The sequence below is a fragment of the Leucopleurus acutus genome (genome assembly GCF_964270905.1).
Source record: "Leucopleurus acutus genome assembly, chromosome: 7".
NCBI classification, from domain to species: domain Eukaryota; kingdom Metazoa; phylum Chordata; class Mammalia; order Artiodactyla; family Delphinidae; genus Leucopleurus; species Leucopleurus acutus.
The window spans coordinates 90,143,696-90,167,597 of record NC_139150.1 but is presented as its reverse complement, the minus strand read 5'-3'; the positions used below and the strand labels follow the sequence as shown (position 1 = coordinate 90,167,597).

Here is a 23,902-nt window from a genome sequence, read left to right as displayed (position 1 = left end):
GGGCTTCCAGACAGATGTGTCCAGGGGAAAAAAAGGTGGGGATGATAGGTCTAATTATTGGGTTGGCCAAAAAGTTCATCTGAGTCTTCCGTGAGACATTATGGAAAAACCCGAACGAACTTTTTGGCCAGCCCAGTATTTTAAAATGATGTCTAAATTTAATGTCTAAAACTGAAAAACCAAGAAATCACAGCATAAGCATGTTAGGTAGAAATTCAGTGATAAATATCAGAGGAAACAAAGTTTTGAATGTGGTTGTATCTGGGGAGCAGAAACTGGGGATGCAGAAGGCTGCTTGATGTTACTTGTCTGCTCTGGAGAAGGTGGGTGTAACAAATTTAAACATGGCCAAAAATTCTGGAGACTTCTCACTGAGAGGTGAGGATCTATGTCCCCTCATTTTGAGTCCGGGTGAGCTCAGTGTGTTTTAACCTGTAGAATACAGTGGAAACAACTGAGCCAATTTCTGGACTAGGCCTTAAGAGACTGGCAGCATCTGCTTCCTACTCCTGAAACCTATTTGCCATGCTGTGAGGAAACCAATGGACAGGCACTGAGTGAGCAGTCCATTTTAGAAATAGATCCTTTAGCCCTAGCTGGGCCACTCACATGATATTACACGGAGTAGAGATGAGCAGTCCCCACTGAGTCCTGACCAAGTTGCTTATTTGTGAGGAAAATGAACAACTGTTACTGGGATGGCTTGCTATGCAGCAATAGATAAGAAGGTATAAATATAATCAACATCAAGAGAAGGTGGAATATTTGGATTATTTATCCTCCTGAGTGGTGCTTTCTGTTTTACACAAAGTCTGAAGTCTTGGAAACACAGGAATCTTGAATGACTTTTCAACTACTTAGTTCCTTGGACTCTGTTTACTAAGCACCCACTTAGTGCTAGACATAGTTCTAGGCAGTGTGGACATAACCATTAACAAACCAGGTGATATCCCAGCCCTCAAAGAGTTTATATTTGATCAAGATGTAAATCAATAAATACTTAATTTCAGATATACACAGTATGGCTCAATGATAATCCCTTGGGACTTTATATATAGCATAATTTTGTACAGAGCCCAGTTTGATAGAGGCTTATCTGTCTTGAATCCTAGCCACATTGATTTAATGAGGTATTAAGTCTGCTTCCCTATCTGGACCCAGGGTCCTGACTCCTAACTGTGACTACATATCTTTCAGACACTTGGATTTTTCAAAAGCCTGTAGTCTAATTAGAATTTTGAGATTTTGAATTTTGGCCTCAATTCATGGAGGCCAAGGACAGGAAAACTCTGCATTTGGCATCCTTTTCTGGTCCTCACAGAACTCTCCCATGATGCTGGTCTGAAATATCCTGCATTTCAGTTAGCTTATTCATCAAGACACAAGTACAGAACTCAAGGCTGATTTGTTTTCAACATCTTAAACAAAAACCACAAGATGGAGGTAAGGTGTATTTGATACAATCAGAAATATTTCAAGTATAATTCACACGAAATGTAACTTGGAAAATACAAGTGCTCTGATCCATATATTTTAAAAGGCTTTATGTAAACCTTGTGTCAGAAGATAGCCATTAGTTATTGAAGATGGAGGGCAAAGAGATTATATACGGAAAGTATTTTGAGGGACTATCTTGTGCTTCATTAAAAAAAAATGTTCAGGTTAATTATTTGAAGTAATTAGGAACAAATGAAAAGGAAATCTACAGGAAAAGAAAGCAACCAGAATGATATCCACCAGATAAGATTTTGAATATTCCTTCACTCTGAATTCTTCTTTGTCAGCTAAACTTATTTTCTAGATCACTCCAATTTCCACAGGTGAGCCTTGTTCACATTCAGTATCAAAACTAATGATGACATTTATTATTTTGGTTTCACTCTCCTTTTGGCATCTTTATGTTTCTTCCGACAGTCCTAGAAAAACATAAAACCAAAAGCCTTTGTTAAAAATAGTGGTAAATACTTTCCAAGGTGTTTAGTAACTATAAAGTAAAATTTAGGTTATTCAGTGTCAGGGTTGTAGAAGCCATTTTGGAAGTGCTCACTTGGAATGTACAGGGGATATTCAAACTTTTGGCTTTAAGTGTTTACAATGGAAACTGTAATTCAGTCTTTCAAAAGTCTTATGATTTCCTGCTACTTAATAAGCATGGCCAGAACTTGTTCCAGTCACTCAATGGGGCCACTCTTCAGTCTCCTTACTGCACCATGGGTTGAATGAATTAAACAACTTAAAACTTCTGTTCCAGCACTATCATTCTGAGCATTTAAGTCATGTTCTCAGTTATCTTAAGTTTCATGCCCTCCTATATTCTTACACCAGGCAAATATTAACACAAGATAACACCATATCTTTTAAATTAATATGGAGACAATTAATATGAAAATACAACTACTCACCATACGCAAGCTGTTTGTTCTGGCCTCCCAAGAATTCCTGCTAATATTACTTCCCACTCCTCTCCAGAATAAGTCAGAACCTAAAAGGGGAAAATAAAGAAGGACAAGACAGCCCATTAATATTAAAACAGACAATATTCTAGTGCTGGCATTATCAAGGTCTTCAATTCTAGTTAAGACCATTTCCCCCACCGCCCCCAGCCAATTTATGCTAATTTTCAAAAATATCTTGTTTTCTTTACAAAATGAAAATGTAGAACTGCAAGGATTTTACTGTTTATAAACCATTTACTACTATGTAACTTGGCTTCTGTTTGTGTTAGGCTTAAGAAATGAGTTCACTGGGCCTTCCCTGGTGGCGCAGTGGTTAAGAATCTGCCTGCCAATGCAGTGGACACAGGTTCGAGCCCTGGTCCGGGAAGATCCCACATGCCAAGGAGAAACTAAGCCTGTGCACCACAACTACTAAGCCTGTGCTCTGAAGCCCGTGAGCCACAACTACTGAGCCCACATGCTACAACTACTGAAGCCTGCGCGCCTAGAGCCAGTGCTCTGCAACAAGAGAAGCCACTGCAATGAGAGGCCCGCGCACCGCAACGAAGAGTAGCCCCCGCTCGCCGCAACTAGAGAAAGCCCGCGCACAGCAACAAAGACCCAATGCAGCCAAAAATAAATAAATAAAATATATTTAAAAAAAAAAGAAATGAGTTCATCAACAGCCTCAGAGTTTTCATGTGAAATTTTTTTCTATTTTTTTTTACTGAAGTATAGTTAATTCACAATGTTGTGTTGGTTTCAAGTGTACAGCAAAGTGATTCAGTTATACATATATATTCTTTTTCAGATTCTTTTCCATTATAGGTTATTACAAGACATTGAGATAGTTCATGTGAACTTTTTAGGGTACTAAAGACTTAGGAGTTTTGTACGTCTAGTATCTCAGCAAACCCCTGGAACAAAACAAGCCCTTGTTGAGGTTAGTGAACAAGTGAGGGAGGTGGCGAGTGGGAGCTTTCAGTTTTCCAGAGCTTTGCAAGTCAACATGCATCTGTCTAACAGAGGGGGCTAAAGCACATGACATTGCAAAGGATCAGAATTTTTCCTAATCAGTTCTTACTTGGATGCATGTTAGTATATCAGAATGCGCTATGGTGAGAGCTGTACTATTACCTGTTCTATACCATTTAATCAAAACATTGACTTACCATGAAGTCTCTCATCATTCTTAGAGAAAAAGAAATATCTAGTGGTCTCTTTCTCGGGTAATGATACTTCTCTGAAGTGAGAGAGAAAGAGAGAATTGGCCACTTAATTTCAATATTTAAGAAATGTTTACACTGTAAGTATAAATGAACTATTCCTTAAATATATGTGCTTTGTGTTTTGCTCATTTTTCTTTCCTGAGTTAAAGTGATACCACCCTTTCTCTATTCAACATTCTTCTCTTCTACCTGAAACTTTGGTAACGAAGACTTAAGTACACGCTTTATCTTCCCTGTGTTGATTGTTGATATTCTCACCCCAGCATTGCTACCCAATTTGCCAGTGTTTCCCATGTGGTAGCAGCCAACGAGCTGAAGCATACTCTTTCCAGATCAAGGACTTCAGTGGCACGTTTTCTTCCCCATGCACGTCATATCCCCCACCCAGTTTATCCAAATTTCAAGGAAAAGGAAACATGCTCCTAATTACAAAAAGGCTACAGAACTCTCTAAAGGAGCCAAAAAAAGAAAATTGTCTTGAGAAGCTAAGCTTAGATACTTCTATAACATTTCTAAAGCATGTCTAACTCAGATTTTATGAATTATGAAATAAACCTGCACAGAAACACACTACTTACCCAGGGCTGGGCTTTTTGTCATCTGTTTCTTCAGTAACATCTTCCTCTTCTGAACTGCTGTCTTGGAAACGAGGGTCTCCCTGCCAGGCAATCTTCCCAGGTTTCACTGCCTCAACTCTATAGGTCTCTATATCGTCATGACAATGAAAGATGACAGAATTGTAACCTAACAACCGATTATTTGTGGACACACTAATTTGTTTACTTTCACCATGCACTCATATTTCTAAATTTCAAATATTTTAATCATTAATTCAAAATATGTAGTATCTTTTTAGATTTTCAAATATTGAGAGAAGCTATTATCATATTTTTGGGCATTGCTAGGGTGATCTGATAAGGAATATAGCAACACTATAAAAAGATATACAAACTAAAGGTTTATAAATGAGCAATGCTATTTAAAAGGAAAAAAAAAAAGCATGGCACCTGTGCTAGCATGAGAAGCCTAAACTGTAACATGATGCAGTGAAATCAGGTTGCCTTCCTGCTTATTCATAAATGAGAAAAGGAACATATCTTTATATTTTCAATTCCCAAAGCCTCTTTCTAAAACTTCTGAAAAAGCTTCTGCTATAAGATGTGGGTGATCTCCTCACAAGTCCTCATAATTTCCTAAGTACACAAAACACATCTCCCAGGTTGCTGAGGTGTCTTAGTACTCACTTCAAGGCCAATTTCTCACACTTGGCTCTCAAAGTTAGAAGAATTAAAGACAGTATCTATATCATATCAACTCTGTTCAACAGTTTAGGACTGACCTTGGTACTCAAATGGACAACACAGGCAAGAGAATGAAGTAAGCAGAGCAATGATATATTGTGTCTTATTTAGAACAATTTTGGAAAAACTACTAAATTGCTATACCTCCTTTTGGAGCACTACAAAGCCGGCATTTAATACTCACCTGCTAAACACATGGATACTACTTTAACTGCTGATCTTTAAAGTAGAGCTTATTGTTAGCTGTGCATGTATTCTCCTGTATAGGTATATCTTGCTTTTTACAATGAACTTCCAGAAAAGCTACACTTCATCTTAAACACTAGGTGAGGAGCAACTTCCTAACGAATAGGTGTTTTTAACTTTTAGACTATGTAGGACTTCAGAGGTAAACCTCCTGAAATGGAATGCCAAATTGTTTATACTGGTGCTGATACTTTTTTCTAGGTTCTGGCAAATCTCCAAGGATAAAGTTTGAAACAACTGGTGTATTGATGACATAGCATAATTGTATAGAGCCAGGGTTACCTATTTCTCACCTTTCCCTACCATATAGCACTGGTTTTCCTGAAGTCATGGCTTCTCCAACTGCATCTAAGATACAAAGCTTTTTAAATATATGACTTCTTATACTTCTTCATGACTATTTCTACTCAACATTAGAAGGGATGCTGCACATTATTCTCTGGCTTCCCTTCATATGGCAGCTATCTAGAAGTTTGCTTCCAAATGCAAGAACAATTTCTTAGTGTGTTAAACACAGCTCTAGGCACAGTACATTTATGGTCATGTAATGCTGACTGCAATACTGTAATACTGTTTATATAGATGGAAGAAAGAATCCTTTCTTCAGCTAATGTTAAATCATTACAGTTACAGTAGATTCAATCAATTAAGTTCAAACCGCTTTAAATGAAAACGTTTAAAAAAAAAAAGTACCTTCCTTTACATTTTTAGTGTGTGAATCAAAAAAGGAGAATGTGAACCCGCTGGGCTGTTCATCCCCAGTCATCAGAGCTGTAGGGTCCTGGACTACTTCGGCTTTCTCTCCATCAGAGTCCTCATTCCAAGGTGTGTTGTCTTCCCTTTCAATGGTATCTTTTGTAGTTTGGAATATTTGTTTTAAATCCATAGCAATGTTATAATACATTTCTTTAGATACCTCAGGTAGCTTCTCATCTTCCTCCCTTTTCTTCTTTCGTTTTGCTTTACTGCATTGACATATAGAGAGAGATGTGCATCACAAAAAAAGCCAATTTTTGGAAAATTTCCAGAAATCAGGAAAAAAACACCTTGGATAACTTTAGTCCCATCCTTTCAACAACCAAGAGGATCTACATATAAAACTCATAAAGGCAGAACCTTAACCAAAAAGCTTTTTATAGACAAAACTATTTCAAACAGCTCCAAGTATTAAAAAAGAATCATATTCTCCTATCTCTTATCCTCTGAACTACATTTCAGAAGTCACATCTAAGATATTAGCTATGAGTAAGAAAATCACTTAACTGCAATGGGCCTCAGTATCCTCATTTGTAAAATGAACCATGTTAAACCACATGACTTATAAGACTTTTTCAAATTCTAAAATTCTATGAGTTTTATGACACTGGCATTAAAGGATTTAGTCATAATTCTGTTTTAGAAACGCCTTATAAATGTGCTAAATCTAGTCTGTTTGGGAATGAAAATTTTCTATTACCATCAACCTGCTCTATATTTAGGAATATGTTTTTCTCTTTGATCTTAAACCAGAGTTATATGGCAGTCTCCAATATTGAGTTTTCAGTTAGTAAAAGATTAAAATCCTCTTTTCTATTAGAGTCTGCTCTATTTACTAGGCCAAATTTCTAACTATATTACCTAAAATAATAATGTCCTAAATGATCATCTTATTGGTGGAGACTATCTTACAGAGAGAAACTTTTTTTTTTTTTTTGGGGGTTACACAGGCCTCTCACTGTTGTGGCCTCTCCCGTTGCGGAGCACAGGCTCCGGACGCGCAGGCTCAGCGGCCATGGCTCACGGGCCCAGCCGCTCCACGGCATGTGGGATCTTCCCGGACCGGGGCACGAACCCGCGTCCCCTGCATCGGCAGGCGGACTCTCAACTACTGCGCCACTAGGGAAGCCCAACATCCTAGATTTTGAACTGACACTATAAAAAGGTGAGACTTCTGGGGAGTCTAGAGCAGGGTTGAGCATGTTCTGCATATGGCAAGAATATAAAACAATTTTCAACCAGAGGACAGGTTGTGGTAGTTTAAAATATGTCCACAAATTCCTCAGTGCCTCTCTCTTCAGGAAGAAGTGCTTAATCTCCCCTTCCCCTATGAAAGTATGGGTTGGATTTAGTGACTTATTTCAAGAAAACTGAATAAGGCAGATGTGTCACTGTGTGACTTCTAAGACTATGTCATAAAATATACTGTGGCTTCCTCCTTCTATCTCTCTTTTGGGTCAGTGTTATGAGAACACTTAAGCAGCCTAATGGAGAAGCCAACAAGGTGAGGAACTGGCTAACAGCTATGTGAGTGAGACATCTTGGAAGTACATCACGAGGATTAGTCAGGCCTTTGGAGACTGAAGCCCCAAGCAACATTTTGACTGCAAGCTCTCCAGAGACTACCCAGAATCACATTGCAATCTGGAATCCTACATTGCAGGGAACGTTTATATTAGTTCTACTTTGGTCTGGTATGCGATTCTTTTTAAAAGAAACCTTTAATTTTGGAATAATTTTAGATTTATAGAAAAACTGGAAACAGTGTTCCCAAATAACCTTCACCTAGTTTCCCCTCAAGGTAACATCTTACATAGATATGATACAATTGTCAAAACTAAAAGATTAACACTGGTACACTACTATTAACTAAACACAGACTCTGTTCCCAATTCACCAGTTTCTCTACAAGTGTCTTTTTTGTTCCAGGATCTAATTCAGGATACCACAGTGCCTTTAGTGATTTTAAATAGCAGGAAATCAAGAAATTAAATCAGGCAAAGTTACTGGTTGCTCCATATTTGCCATATTTATCAAAAAAATATTTGCCACAGCATATCTATAAGAAATAGACGCTCCTACCACACTAGAGTAGTGCAGTGGATAGAATGGTTGCCTCCAGAAAGATATGTCCGGGCCCTAATTCCTGGAACGTGTGAATATTTCCTTATTTTGAAAAAAAGGTCTTTGTAATAAAGTTAGGGATTTTGCAATGAAGAGATTATCCAGGCAGACTCTAAATGGAATCACAAGTGTCCTTATAACAGACACAAAGATGAGAGACACATAGAAATGAGAAGCCCACGTGAAGATGGAGGCAGAGACTGGAATAATATAGTCACAAGCCAAGGAATACCAGATTGCTGGCAGTCACCTGAAGCTAAGAGAGAGGCACGAAATGGAGTTTTTTCCCCCTGAATCTCCAGAGGGAACACAGCTCTTCCAATAATCTGGATTTCAGACTCCTAGCCTCCAGAACTGTGAGAAAAATTTTTGTGTTTTTAAGTCACCAATCTGTTACAGAAGCCACAGGAAACTAATGTAAGTAGAAGACACCGACTAGAGAAGGGGCACATATCATCATTTCTATGCATGAAGATTCCTTTGCCAAAAGTAAGACTCTCTCCACCACATCAATAATTGCTCTCTTTCCCCCTTCCCTGTTCTTAAACTAAATACAATGGGGACCAATGGATGTGATAATGGTTACTATCTACTTTTCTCACTGTCTGAAATGAGATTAATTCATATGAACCTGCTACTAAAAGTAGTAGCTTAATATACCTTTCTTTTGGTTTATCATCTCTTTTTCTTTCATAAGTGGCATGGTCATGCCTTGTTGGATCATAACGTATGATGTCCCTATTAAAGAAAGGAGAGTGATAAGTTGGAAGAGACAATTCAGAACATTAATGCAAAAAACTAATAGCAAATTATAATGCAATACCAGGGCAATTCCACTTTTTGAGCAAGAAAAAGGCACATAATATCAAAGAAATGTATTAGGAGCTCCTCAGAAGCAATCATATTTCAAATTATCTAGTTTTGACTTGTCCTGGATCTTTAAAAATGTTTAGTATTATTTTAAGCATACTAAAATATATATGGATAAAATGATATGCTATTGGGATTTGCATAAAATATTTCAGTGAGGCAAGTAGGGGGAAGTGAGTAAAGGTATCAAAGAGAAAACTGGTCACATGTTGGTGATTGTAGAAGCTGGGTGATGGTACATAGGGGTTTCATTACACTAGTCTCTCTAAGTTATATGCTGGAAATTTTCCATAGTAAACAGTTACATTTATTAATATTTAAACAGTTGTCCAATTTTTTTTTTACTAATAATAAATACAGAAATAATTTAAGATTAGTTTCTTGAAGTGAATCACTAGGTCAAGGTAAGTACAATTTTAAGGGTCTGATACATGTTGCTAACTGCTCTCCCCAGGAAGTTTAAAACGGCCTCATTTTATGGCAAAGGAAAAGAGGGCAGAATGGGATGAAACATAAACCATACTTAAATTTCTTAGCAGCTACTGATCCTTTGCTTGTAGAACTGCTTAAGTTGATGTGCAAAACACTCTGCACAACATTCAGGGCTTTCAACTTTTCTGCAGCAAGCTCTTCTTCCTCAGCAGTTTTCTTTTCATTTATTTCTTAGAGGGAAGAGGATAATTAGTAATCTCTTGGCAAACATAACCTGAGAAGTCTCAATGATCAAATATTTATCAAGCACGTAAACATGTGCAAAGCACATTAAGATAGGAAGAAGAAAAGTTAAACCTTGTTTTGCTAACCTCCCTATCCCCAAGATCCCCAATGTCATAGTGAATCTAGAAACTGCATGACCAGCAAACAAAATTCCCATTTCTGTTTGTAATTATACAAATGAAATCTGAATTTAATGGCTTTCAGTGGCAAGTCTAAAAGTTTTTAAGGTAAAGATTGACAAATGTAATAGAGCAAGATACTAATTATAAAACTAAAGTGATTAGAGATTCTTTGATTTTTTAACTTTCTAAAAATTAATCTAAATTACATGTAAATCTAAACATGAAAAATAGTGAAAGATGCTAATTTTACTATTAATATGATGTTAGTAGACAGTTACTTTAGCCTTTAGATTCAGTACTAAATATTGCAGGAAGAAAGCCTACACACAGGGCACTGTGGAAGCCTAGAAGCTTGTTATCCTAAGCTATTAGAAACAGACAAATATCAGAGAACAAAGTTAAACATTTAACAGCTAGTTTGGATTATAGATAGAAATACAAAAGAAGTCTAAGTAAGCCTTAAAGACCTTTTCAAATTACGGCAGGATATAAACAACCAAGTAACAGAAATAAACAGAATAAAATGCTGATTTGAATAGTTCTCTATAGAGATGACCCCAAAGTGTCTAAGGGTTCAAAAGAGATAAAGATTATGTTCAATTGGATTAAGAAACGTTTTATAAACCAGGTGGAGTCTAAGGTAGGAAAGACAAGTAGATCCCCTGAGGAGGGAGGAGTGCATGCCAGGCAAGTGAAAAAATGAACACATACATTGAAATAAGAAAGTTCAAAGAGTTTACATTGCATTAGGTTAAACCATATGAAACTGCTAATATTCAACAATTTTTGACTTCAAAAATGGTACTTTCAATTTTACCCTAATACTGACCATTAGGAAAAAGAACACAATGCTAGAAAGGGCTCAAGGTATTTGTAGACTGGCTGCGAGGTATTTGTAGGCTGCTTACCTGCAGGACAGTCTTTGTGCAACTCACAAAAAATTCAGTCTCAAAAGTTGGGAAGGAAAGAAACAAAAGACAGAGATTCTGTGTCTGACTGCCCTAAGAATGGAAGTACCATCAACAGAAACAGAAGGGTCCAGAGCACCTGAGAGAGAGTAAATTCAGTTTGGGATCTGCTGCGTTTTAACACGCGTTCAGGGACGCCTGTGAGAAATATCCATCAGGCATTGAGAAAAGAATAATTGGGAGCTCAGCAGAATAGTCAGGAGCAAAGATGATCCAGATTTGGAAAATATTCACGCACAAAAGAAGGTTAAAGCCACAGGGACTTACAGAACCTTTACATTTCTAAAGGCAAAGGGAAAATTAGGAACCAAGAATTAAGAAGAAAATAAGGAAGTTATAGTGCAATGGAAGCTAAGGGAAGAGAACAGTTCAAGAAGGATGATTAACAGTGACAAATGGTACGGGCAGGCTGAAGAAGCTTGGGAAGGTGCCACTGCATCTGGTGAACCAGATAGTATGTGCAGGGAACGCATACTAAAGAGTTGTAAAGAGACAGACAAAAGTGGCAGAAGTTAGAAAGTAAACTCTATGTATAGCTTCTAGGCTATTCCCAAGGTTCTGTCCATTCCTGTTTTCAACATGGAATTTTGAGTGAGAAGCTCTGAAACATAATTTGCTGTGGATCCTGGAGAACTTACTCTCTGAACACTTGTTTTCAGAAATGTACAATATACACAATAATCACTTCAAAGAATCAAGAGCATCATTTCCAGAGGTTGTATTTTCAATAAAAAGCCAACTGCTTCTAAATTAGTGCAATTTATTTTTTCATTTCAGGTTTAGAACTGAAAAAAGATGGGAGTGGCAACTTGAAAACTGGCAGGGTTGAAGAAATGGCTTTTTGAACCTATGAGACCTATGTCTGTAGAAAGAGGGAAGAGATAGAAGAAAGGGAAAGTATGAAGATGCACATAAAAAAGGAGGTTAAAAGGAGGTATGAATGAGGAAGATTAAGATGCAGATTAGATTAACTCACGAAGAGGAAAAAAGTTAAGGACAGAGTAGTTCTGAGATTGGAAAGGAAAGCAGGGAGCTCACTTGAGGTGGCCATCCTCAAGTGAGGATGGTAGGAGGTAGGAGGTAAGGTCTTTTGCAAAGGTTAAGAGTAGAAGATCTTGTAGAGAAAGTTTGGAACCACTGGTGTAGAAAATGGTATAGGAAGTAAGAGCAGAATCAGGATGCTTCTGGTAGCATCACTGCTGTTAGATATATTCACATGGGATGAATCTACGTAGAGTGACATTCAATGGTACATTGTTTTTAAAAACCTGCACCCAGCATGCACGCTGGAAGATAAACACTTCCTTTAAGTAAGCCAAGCGTGATGTAACTGTCTTCCACAGCCTCACCAGGACCTGATCTACTGCCAGGTAGGGTCCTGGCCTTCTCTCTAATGTCAGGGACAGGATGATGGAAGATGGTACCTTTGGTGGATGCTAACTATTTCTGTCTTTTCTGGCAGCTTCAGGTAATTAAAATTTTATAAATAAATTAATATGTACAAACAAACTCAAGAAGTATTGAGTAAGCTAACTATTGGATTACAAGCTCCACAATTCAGTGTCTTGGGGTACAGAGTTTCTCTATGTGTTAAGTGAAGAAGCTAGACTACATGACTTCTCAAGGTCCCCCAGCTCTGACGTCAGGACTGTTTGTTTGGACAATAAGGCATTTACCTTCCTGTTCCTCTTCACTATCACTTTCTAGAAATCGGGAGTCCATGCGAAATCTGTCATCAGTGCCAAAGTGAGACTGCAAATCCATGAGCTATAAGACAAAACACAAAGACAACTGACAGCCATATTCCCAAGAAATTACTTATAAACAAGACCTTCTAAGTATACCTCCATGCCATGAAATTAACTACATTAATATTTGCATAACCTCACCTACCCATGAACCAATCAGAGAGGGTCATGGAGGACTCACTATCAAAATAAACACCTTAACACTGGAGTGTGGGTCAAGGTCTGCCTGCACTAACCTAGATTTAAGGACTATGTCGAAAAATAAGGACATGTTGCAAGTTTTATTATTTTCAGTCTTCACTAACCTTCTGTCCAGCTCTGCCCTCAAACTGAGGTTTAATTCTGAACCTGTTACTGTCATCTTCGGAACCAGATTCCTCATCATCGCTGCTGTCAAAGAGCTTCCCAGAGGCTCCACCCATGGACTCCTGTTACATAGGTAAAGACAGAAATGTTTATTAATAACCAAGACAGCATTTCCTTCATTATGTAATCTTCCTCCTCACATGTATGGAACAACAACCCAGATGCATCTCCCAGGAAAGACTGGATGGTGGTTAGAATGGAAACTTCTGACTCAGTGATATCTACTTGGCCCCTTGGGTCACTATATCCAGAGGCTCCTAATGCAGCCTGGAATGGGGGGGAGTTATTAAATGTGTGAACACCTTCTGCAGGGTTTCACTAATATTGATGTCACTTTGCAGATGATGTGGAGGATAGATTTATGTGGGAGAAAATCTCTAAGGCCCCTGTGGTATCCATGCGTGATGGTCAGGGGAGCCCTGGGTTTCATTGTGGCTCCCAGAGGATTTTATGTTGAGCCCAGCAGTTGTGTGCAAGTCTTGGTATGCAACATGCAGAAATGGATCTGCAAAAGTATAGGAATGCCCACCCTAAATTTCTTACTTTTACTGGTTCCTCTCCTGGATGGTTATGCTCCTGAGTGGATGTCTCCTCTGTTTCACTTTCACTGTTGGAACCAAAGATGATGTGCGTTGGCTTGTCCTCTGAATAACCATCCTAGAGTGGGCATCAAAAGCATTACCCTTAAGACAACCCCTTATCTCCTTCCCCTAGCAAGTCTATTTCTGACCCTATTTTCTTATCTAGTGAATGCTGCCATCATCCTAAGATAGAAACTTCTCTTTCTCTCCATTTCCAGTTTATCACCAAGACCCATCAGTTGGACCGTCTTGCTATTTTAAAAATATATTCCCACTGTCACTGCCTTGGTTCTGGCTCAAGACCTCCCAAAGGCTGTCTGTCCCATTTGATTTGTTGTTCTCATCATGTCCTGAACCATCTTTCCCAAACAGAAGTTGGCAAACTTTTTCTGTCAAGGGCCAGAGAGTAAATATTTTAGGCTTTGCAAGCCACATACAGTTTTGGTTCTGTATTCTTCTTTTTTAAACCCTTTAAAAATGTAGAAACCATTCTTAGCTTGGAGGCTCTTCCAAAATACACCATGGGCTAGTGGCTTGTGAGCTCTAGTCTGCCAACTCCTGTTCCAATATATACACAACTAATCTCCATTCCCTTGCTTCAAGTTCTTTAGTCTTTTCACAGCCTTGAGAATAAAGTCCAACCCCTGTAGCCTCTTCACACCTCACCCCTACTTATCTCTCTCATCTCATTTCTCACCATCTTGTACTCTATACATTTGATCACACTGATTGCAAATATTCACTTTTGTACAAACTGTTCCTTTATCTTGGAATGTCTTTCCTCTCTCTTTGTACCTTTTTACCTCTGCCAGACCAATTCCCACTGATCCTTTCACACTAGACTCAGTTCAGCTGAGGAAGTGCCGGCTCCCCACCCCCCTCTGCCCCAGCACTGCCAACAAATTAGTATCAGTGTGCTGTCAGAGCACACAGGCGTACTTCTTTCTCATCCCATGGAACTGAACTGTGACCTTATGTCCACCACACTGTAAGCCAATACCAACCACCTAACAGTGATCCTCTCTGTAAATCTAGCACTTGCTGTGAAGGCCTGGAATTTCATAGGTAATTAACAATTGTTGAAAGAATGAATAAAGACTCATTACAGTAAATCTTGGTAAGATATGAATCACTTGGCAAGTGATTTATATGTAAATTCAGACATATTAGGACATATCACTTAACTATATCAGTTACAGCTTCTAAAGCGATATCCGGATATACTAAAGATACAAGGACACAAAACACAAACATTCAGCTCATCTAAAGGAGCCTGCTTACCTTCGTAGGAAAGAAAGGTTGGACTTGGAAACAAGTTCTTGTTAAATCCCTAGACTGAAAATATACTCACCAAATTTGCCAGAGCATTGTGAACCAACTTCTTTTGTACTTCTTTTGCTTTCTGCCTTGCCTCTAAGGCTGCCAACCGCTTCTGATTATCTTCAGCGTGCTTATCCTTAGCATTAACATCTGATGAACTATTAACAGAAAGTGGGAAGTCAGTTTTGCTTCCCTGAGGGTCTCTCCTGGAGGAGACCTCTGGTGATTTCTCAGGGGCCTTGCGGCTGCACAGATCAGGCCTCTTTTTGGAGCTCTCTCCTGACTTTCCAGTCCTGTGGCAACAGTCTTCATCAAAGCCTCTCCTGAGAGTCTTGGCACCAAGACTCAAAGATTTCTTATCTTTTAGTGGCAATAGACTAGAAATAGGATTTCCATTTCCCTTTTCTGAACTGCTAGGGAAAACCACCTTGTGAGCCTGGCTCTCAAAAGTAGACTGTCTCTTTTGAGGCTGAATTTGGTTTGAGTCATTTGCCTTCTTTGCATGTTGGAAAAGAGTCAGTTTACTTGATGGGCCATTAGCATACAAGGACCATTTTTTCATGGACATGCTCCTGGGATCCTCAAGTTTCAAGGATTTATGATCTTTATTAATATTGTTAGAGGCAACACTCTCTTTCAAGGATGTTTTCACTGTTTCCTTTCCATAGAGACAGCCTACTCCCTTGAAAGCCTGGAATTTTGGCTTTAAGGTATTTTCCTTTGGTTCCTGTTTTCCATGTGTGTTCTCTTTTCCTTCTAAAAGGGAAGCCACAATCTCCTCAGGATGAATACACTGTTGGCCTTTGTGGAGGCCACCTGGAGTTCTGTGGCTCTTGGAGGCCCTGTCAGACTTGGCAGTGGTTTTCCGGCCATTGCTCTCAGTATCTTCTTTTGGCGCCTCCTGGTTACTGCCAGCCAACTGTTCCAGATCAGCTAAAGTTAGATTCATATGGAGACAGTTTTTCATCATGGTGTTATACTCCTTATCTCCTTCAGACTCGGTTGATTCTGATACAGAATCAGCATCTTCACTGCTACTGGACTCAATCGGAGATTCACAACTGAGAGGCTTAATTCTGTGACTGAGGGCTGTCTCTTTATTTTTTCTTTTTTGTACTTTAATACAACCAACAGAAAGATCACACTTTTTTCTATTTTTCAAATAAGTTTTCTTGTGCATATACTTTTCTGTTCGTGAAAGTTCTACACTGTGTTTGATCTTATCAGAATTTTTTTTCATTGCAATGATTTCATCTGTATCTCCTGAATCAGAGTCACAATCATTTCCCATAACATTATCTTCACTACTGAGGCAAAAGACATTATTTTTGATGCCTAAACCTGTTGAAGTATGAAATTTGTGAAAATGTGATTTAAAATCATCTCTTACAACTTCAAAGGGATCATTTTCAGATCCATTTATTGAGGACCATGTAGTTTTCTCTAGGTTTTCCTCTCTTGTAATCATTAGTCTTAATTCATCTTCAGAATCAATATCATCATCAGACATGCTATTTCTCTTTTTGGTAGTTTCTAAGTCAGAAGTCTGAAAAAATACGTTTTTAAGTTTCTGACTATCAGAATCAGGTACACAGGGTGATTTAGGAGTAATGGAATTATGAGGTGTATTTTGTGCAGCCTGTTGTTGTATTAAATGTGGGCTCTCCATTATGCTACTAGGTTTTGGTCTCAAAGCCAGAGATGCAGTGGAACCCTCGTTCTTCTGCACTTTTATTATCTTCTTGGCAGGGCTGTGAAAGTCAGAGAATTCTCCTCGTCGTTTCTTACTCACAGGATCATTCCCTCCTTCCAATTCCCAAGTGAGGCTGGATATAGGGATAGCATTTGTGAAATCCTCCCCTATTTTCTTTAGGTTGTGGCAGTATTTTGAGGGATCATACTTTATGATGTCACCAACAGTCAAGGAAGAAAACAAAGGCACTAGGTTTTAGAAAAACCTATCAAACTGGTAAAGCAAAAAGAATACTGTTTAATCTTGAGCAAGTCATTGACTCATTTTACCCTCAGTTTCCTATCAAACAAAATAAGGACTTAATTAGGTGACTCAGGGTCTTCGGAACTGACATGTTCATGGCATGTCCAGAGTGAAAACCAAGAACCATCACTATTAATTGGCAGAAATTACTTGGGCTGCATGTGTATATCACAGCAAACCGATTCAGATTATATTCTAGGTACAAGAGGCCACAAGACTTTTCTGTAAATCTGAGAAGTCTATCCACTGAGCTAATACCATAAAGCGGAGTATAGAGAGGAACCCAGAGCGGGCACAGCTAGATACTATACTAAGTGTTGGTATCTCAAACTTGAGACTCAAAGATTCTCAAACTTTTTGGTCATTTCTGTTTTCTCAATGCTGCCTCATCCTAGATCTGATTCTCTTAGTTCAATGACATCCATTTCACATTTTACTCGCTCTCTGCATTTTATAGGTCTTTCTTAGAAGGCTAATAATTCTTTATCAGGTCTTTGTTGCTGACATTGTCCAGAAAGATTCTAGTTAATGTCACTGTGCTGTAGTGACAGCTGGCATTTGCTGATTTCCTAAAATATATGAATAGACAAGTATAAGTTGCTTTAATCTATCACTACTGAAAAGTCCCTTTGTTCATTTAGTGACTACTGAATACATGGACAATTATATATGAGGTATGCCAAACAGTGTCTATTGTCTCTTGGCTTTACACTGTCCTTCCAAATCCTCCTCTTTGCTGTCAGTGGTACCATTGGTGGGAAGCTGGAAGGTGAAGAAGAAAGAAGTATTTCCCTGACTTTAGTGCCACTGGCAGGGACAGCAGAACCAGCAGCTGTGGCCAGGGCTCCAGGGGCCTCAATAGCCATGAACAGTGAGGACACACCTCTGTTTGAAATACCTGAAATTGCTTCTGCTTCCCATGACACACAGGGTTAGAGCTAAAAGAATACAAAAAACACCCTCTGCCCAGAAGTCCCTGACACTAGGAATTCAAGGTCTTAGACAATCTGACCTCATTTCCTCAGGGGAATGGGCATCTGAATTTGCTCATACTGGGTTCCATACTATTTCTCCATCCACCATTCTTCTGCCTGTCTACACATTTCTACCTACTATTTTCCTCTCTCCTAGACTCCTTCCTATCTCTTTTCTATTAATGTGAAACTTATCCTACTTCCTCTAAAGCCGTCTTTAATGATTGTGCTGTGTTCCCTTGTCCTTCTTTAGCTCCTCTGGCAATGGCTTTGAATCCATGTCAAACAAGAAGAATGAGGTATAAATTAGTAAGTCAACGTGCTTCTTTAACAATCATCATTTGCATCACTTGCATAAAACCTAATTACATTCTCTCATTATCCACTAATTGTTTCATACATGTAGGTAGGTCGGTCTTACCTTACTTAGAAATTGGGAACATAAAAACTGTTACACAAACATCTAAAGATTTACTGACAGAGGCAGTGAAATTCTAAAGGTATGAAGTAAACTTTTGCAAATATCCACATCGTAGTAAACAATAACTTCTCTGAAAGGCCAATTGCTAAGGATATTTTACGTTTATGTTGGTTCCTTAGGTGAAGGACAGGTAAGACTCTTCCAAATTTACTCACAACCCAATTCTAAAAGAAAAAAAAAAAGAATACATTTACTATACTTGTCACAAATGGAAAAGATTAACCACACTGAATAAATGTCACTTAAAAATATTTGAACTCATAGTGGACCACGATTACTGTTGGGTTTAGTTTTCTGATAATGAAACACAAGTGCTCAAAAAAGTGTATCAGGAAAGGAAAAAGAAAGAAGGAAAATTGGGGCAGTTATTGATCCCATATAAACCACGTAGGATGCTACACAAATAACAGCCATTAAAAAGGCAAACGTCGGACCTGCCTGCACTCTTTACCACCTATGCCCCCTGGGAGACCTGCCTCCACTTGGGTTTTGATTTCTCTTTCTAAAATGGGGGAAAACTGTGCTTTCCCAAGAGTTGTAAATGCACTTGAAGACCATAAAGCACTATCTATGTTAACTGCTTCAAAGCAAGAGAAAAAAGCAGTTGCTTTAAAACATGATGCTCATGGTCACCTGGTGTCAGGAATTGGTTCCTGAGCTACTCAGGCTACCAGAGGAGACTCACTTTGTGCCCTGGTACTTCTGTCCCTGGCACAGCTTTCACATGGAAATCCACCACTCCCATTTTCTCTAACAAGTTGGTGTTGCTTGTTGTTGATTTTCCTTTCTTTGCTTTTGCTTCTTTTCTCTCCTGGGCCAATCTGAATCAAACAGAAAATATAATTAAGAGTTAAAATAACTAACCGCACTATTAACAGTGCTTCTGTTTTGTTTTTTAATACTGTAAAGCTGTTTAACTTTATAGAGATCATTTAGGGTCTCTCAGTTTTTCCCTTTCAACTTATGTACTTTTGGCATTTTATCTATCCTTAATCTTTTCACTCTTATGAGGAAGAGGTGTCTTTCAGAGACTAATATGCTAAGTCTTGAATATTTCTACTCTCACAACAAAGAGAATGCAGAACGCCAACTCAACCTACCAGTTCAAACTCTGCCACCTTATACAGGCCTGGTCAACTGTGCTGACCAATTCTCATTGGCCTCTTTGCCTCTGGTCTGTCTCCCTTGCATTCCAACTTCCAAGATTCATGCTCCCCAGGCACAACTGCATAGACACTCCAAGGCAGCAGCACTGTGTGCTCACCTGCTCAGGACTAGGGCCCCGGTTCCTGCATATAATAGGCAGCAAAGTGCTGCTGAATGAAAATCTCATCACTACCCTGTTCACAGAGACCCCCAGCTGAAGAACAAAATCAAATTCTCATCTTCGTCACCAGACCACTCCCTCAAAACTTGGTTTAGACCTTATTTTTCCTTGTGGCATTTCTTTGGCCCAGAACAATCTTAAAACGCTCTGGGTCACTCCATGTGTACATTCCTAAAATATCTCCTATTTTGGAAGCACCCAATCTCATACAATCTTTTCTCCCTAAGAATACTTTTAGGATTTAAAATGCTTTAAAAGTTTTTACATTGCTTTGTTCTTAAATCACATGCATAATTAATCTTATGCCTCTCATACAAGGATTTCCTATTATCTTTATGTTTTTGTATGACACTTTCATTAACAGCCTAAAGTCAACTTAAGCAATTTGGTACTATTAAAATTTTAAATGTGCATAACTATATGACATAGCAACTCCTTTTGTTGACATAAACCCCAGAGGGACCATCCTCAAGAGTCTTATCAAGAGGAAGTGGAAATGGTCTAAATGTCTATGAGTGGGGGATGACTGACTACACTGTGGCACAGGCATTTTCTAAAATAGTACTAAACACTCATTATAAGAAGGGGGAAGACCTACATCATCACATAAGGTTGTGTTTAAAAAGCTGAAATAAGTATATATTTTTATGGGTTAAAATATACGTATACAGGAGCATTACATTATCTTCTTTGGTGGGGTCTGGGGGTCACAGGGAGTCACAGTTAAGAAGGATTTTAGCTCTACTTGTAATGCATATATTTGCTAAAACTGTAATAATACATTATTTGATAGTTTCAAATCAATTAAGTGAACATATAAAACCACTTACAATATAAAAAACATTGGGTCAAATCACGGAGAGCAAATCTTACCTGTGCAAAAAACTTTCCTTTGCTAGCTGAATTTGTAGAGTTCCACCTTTCCATTTTGTTTTATTTAAAACAGACATACCTATAAAGCAAAGAATTAGTACCCAAGTACATGGCAATGCAAAAATATATTTCAGCATGTGCTTTTACTAATTAGTTAGTACCCAAAAAAGAAAACCTGCTTATCACAAAGACACAGAGGAAATAGAATAAAGAAAATGAGACCTGGAAGGAGAAGACTTAGGTCCCATTCTCATCTTGACCACTTATTAGATCTTTACACTCCCTACCTCCCCGTGTAATTGAAAGATTTGAATGAGGCAAACGTGTAAACCATAAAGCAAAATTTGTCATTTGTTTATAAAGTAATGTCAGGAATCTGTGGCGAATGACTGGTATTTATTTAACATTTCATTGTTATTTCCCACACTAAAACTATAAAACATTAATGTAATTTTCTTAGAGTGAATCAGAGGACACTGGAATCCTGCAGCACCTCACTTTTATTTATCACCTCATACTAATTATCACTATGAAACTTGCAAACATATTAGCTGCAAGCAACTGAACTGTGTTTAAACTACTGTTGATTTTTCTCAACATCTGCTATCAGCTTCCTTAATAATTACCACTAACAGAAATATCAATGAGGTACGTACTATGCTAAGCACAAAGATATTATTCAACTTAATCTTCACAGTAATATTATGAGATAAGCAGTATCTTGGTTATACATCAGATAAGCAAACCGGGTCTTCTAGTTTAAATAAACTGCTAGGTCACACAGCAGAACTGATGTGTTCTTAACTGCAACATATTTGTTATATCTATTTCCTAACTGAACAAATCAATTTTTTGCAAATGAAATTACAAAAGGCCAATGGCCCTCTTTCTCTATTAGCATGTTTCCTGCTCAGTGTCTTTTGACTTTTCAGTCTCCAAATAATTAGAATGCATTACTACATCAGTGGAAGTATGAATTATCTCCCCCTCTTTATTCATTGAAGGTCACAGGTGGCCCTCAGCTTTACTAAACTTATCGATGGAGACTTCATAATTTCAAGGATATGATCTTATAAGGGCATATTCTAAACCCCTCTCCTAACAGCACTCAATAAGAAGAATTAGTTGCCTGAGAAATGAACACACTGGGGAGGTGGGTATTTCATAATATCCAGTGGGATATGTGTAACAGGCAGTTTCTATTAAAGTGTGGTTCCTTATCCAAATTATTTGAGAATGCCATTTTTGAGCAAACTCACTGGCAATGTGCTACCATATGTCATTCATTATGGAATGAACCTAGACCTCCTGAATTGTAGGATATGGAAATTCTCTTGATCGTGGTTGTCCCTCAGGATGAGTTAAAGGTGGATGTTTAGATTTAGAACGAAAGTTATTCCAAATTACATGGTGACATGGACTGGTAAATAGTATAGAAAACATTCATTACATTTTTTCAGGTCTGCTTCTGCTACTCTGATGTTGACATATGCAAAGACTTTCTGTGGGTTTCCTAAAAAAAAAAAAAAAAATTAAATTTGTATGCAGAGAACAATGTGAACATTATTAAGTTTCTAAATTTAAAAAAGAGCTCTTAGAAACGTACTCTTTCAAAGGAAAACCTTGTTTATTTATCATTGGATACAAAGATTGCATTTTTTTTTAAAGCATGATTATCTAAATATTCCAAAAGAAAATACGTAAGAGAAAAATGTCAAGTACTCAGTTAAGGAAACACTTTGCATGTTTGTATGTTAGTGATATTCTACTTAACAGGACCCTACTAATTATTAGAATTTTAGCTCTGAAAACTGAAAGCTATATGTTTCAGAAATTGGATGTTTGGAAATTCCCTGTCAGTCCAGTGGTTAGGACTCTGTGCTTTCACTGCTGAGGGTCTGGGTTCAATCTCTGGTTGGAGAACTAAGCTCCCAGCAAGCCATACGGCCAAAAAAAAAAACCCCACAAAAACAAATCCGGATGTTTGGGAATTTAGAAATTTTTGATTTCAGAAACGTAATTCTGGGCAAGTTCCAGGTCACACATAACACCTCCAGAGCATAGGAGGGGGAGGGATGGGAGGTGGGGGGTTACTACAACAGTATCATGTAATGAGATGCATATCACTTTCAGTGTTCAGGGCTAACATTCATCTCTTGGGTTCCTTTATTTTGTGATACTTGACTTCAGTTATATTTGCCTTTAACTACCCATGAAGAACTATAAATTTACCTTGGTCATCTTTCCGAGTGATGATTTCCACATCAGAAACTTCTCCAAATCTGCTGAACTGATTTTGTAGGTCTGCCTCAGAAATATTCTGGCCAAGGCCACCCACAAAAAGGCGCTTCGTTTCTCTGTTGGCTTTCATCAAGGCTGGGCATACACTCAAGTATTTCTAGTGAAAAAATAATTATCTACAGAGAAGAGCTCTTTCCCTTAAATCTTCTCAAATCTAAACAAAACAAAACAAAACTTCTTCGTGAATGCATTTTGGAACAGCACCTCTACACACAGACACAGGTACAGGCACATACTTTCCCTCTAAATGACCACAATATTACACTCTACTCCTCCCGATTTTACTTATCCATATTGTTAGGTGTTTTTCCTTCATTCATTCACTTTAACAAATGCTGACAGAAATGGGATGGGACAGGTTAGCACACGGAAAGATAAAAGGCTCTCAATCCTCAAGCTCCTCACAGTCACTTAAGAGGTAAGCAAATGCTGCAATTGCAATACTATGTCACAACAGAAATATCTACAAAGTGCTGTTCAGGCATAAAAAGAGCAACTGATATCATGGCTAATACAGACTTTTTAAAGAACACTATGTGCCAGCGTTGTACAGAACAGTTTGCAGGCATCTTTTTTCAGATTAGCAGGAGAGGTTAAGTCACTTTCCCAATGCCATTCAGAGAATTAGCGGTGAAGCCAAGATTATAACCCAAATCTAATTTCAGAACCTGTAATTCTTTATACTAGGGAGATTGTTGGATTAGAAGGGACTCAGGAAAACTCTTCCAGAGGTACTAAGATCTGCGGCTTTTCATGAGATCTCTAATCTCGTTTAGCACCCGGCTGGCGCTCAGCTCCCAGACTCCTCCCACGCGCGACCCCAAAACAGCGCTAAAAGCCCTGAGCATCGCTCCTGATCTAGGCGTGAGCCACGGCCTACATCTTCCTGGTAGCTTCCTCCGCCCCCAACCTACCCACCCTAGCCGTCTTCCTCTGAGAAGACTCAAAGACGAGAAGGGAGAAGGTAGGCCAGTTGACCTCGGCACATCCCATGCCCCAAACCGACTCCTCACCACTTCGTTTTTTACATCCCGCGCAGTTTAGGGCCGTAACTTCTAGTCACGTGTCCCAACAAGTGTCGCCTCTCTTCCTTCCTACTGGATTTCCAACCCAGCATCCTAAGGTTCCACTACCACGCTCAGTTCCCCAGTGCTTTTTATTTCGTTT

General features: G+C 38.5%; 1 protein-coding gene across 4 annotated transcripts; it reads right to left on the bottom strand.

Moving 5' to 3' along the window:
* Positions 1-1,505: 1,505 nt before the first annotated feature.
* On the bottom strand, positions 1,506-23,801 carry NOL8 (nucleolar protein 8). Of its 4 annotated transcripts, none has more exons than XM_082842876.1 (17): positions 23,749-23,801; positions 22,667-22,889; positions 21,885-21,947; positions 20,435-20,513; positions 18,920-19,055; positions 18,330-18,398; positions 14,815-16,692; positions 13,426-13,539; positions 12,822-12,944; positions 12,445-12,535; positions 9,485-9,623; positions 8,752-8,829; positions 5,905-6,176; positions 4,243-4,369; positions 3,608-3,678; positions 2,403-2,482; positions 1,506-1,916 (listed from the first exon to the last, which is right to left on the bottom strand). In XM_082842876.1, exons 2-17 carry the CDS (start codon positions 22,803-22,805, stop codon positions 1,866-1,868), a joined length of 3,510 nt encoding a protein of 1,169 aa, XP_082699002.1. In that variant the 5' UTR covers positions 22,806-22,889; positions 23,749-23,801; the 3' UTR covers positions 1,506-1,865. The 4 variants fall into 4 exon arrangements, with proteins under 4 accessions (XP_082699002.1, XP_082699003.1, XP_082699000.1 ...); XM_082842877.1 differs by having other exon boundaries at positions 22,667-22,832; positions 23,650-23,766; XM_082842874.1 differs by having other exon boundaries at positions 23,654-23,758.
* Between the last annotated feature and the right edge of the window lie 101 nt (positions 23,802-23,902).

What these genes read in the sequence shown, in the direction of transcription:
- NOL8 (XM_082842876.1), bottom strand. Translation starts at nt 22,805, where the DNA reads ATGAAAGCCAACAGAGAAACGAAGCGCCTTTTTGTGGGTGGCCTTGGC. An exon ending in CACTAAAAATGTAAAGGAAG is followed by an intron (nt 4,370 to 5,904) that starts GTACTTTTTTTT and finishes ATGACGATATAG; the next exon opens with AGACCTATAGAGTTGAGGCA. An exon ending in GACAAAAAGCCCAGCCCTGG is followed by an intron (nt 3,679 to 4,242) that starts GTAAGTAGTGTG and finishes CTCTCACTTCAG; the next exon opens with AGAAGTATCATTACCCGAGA.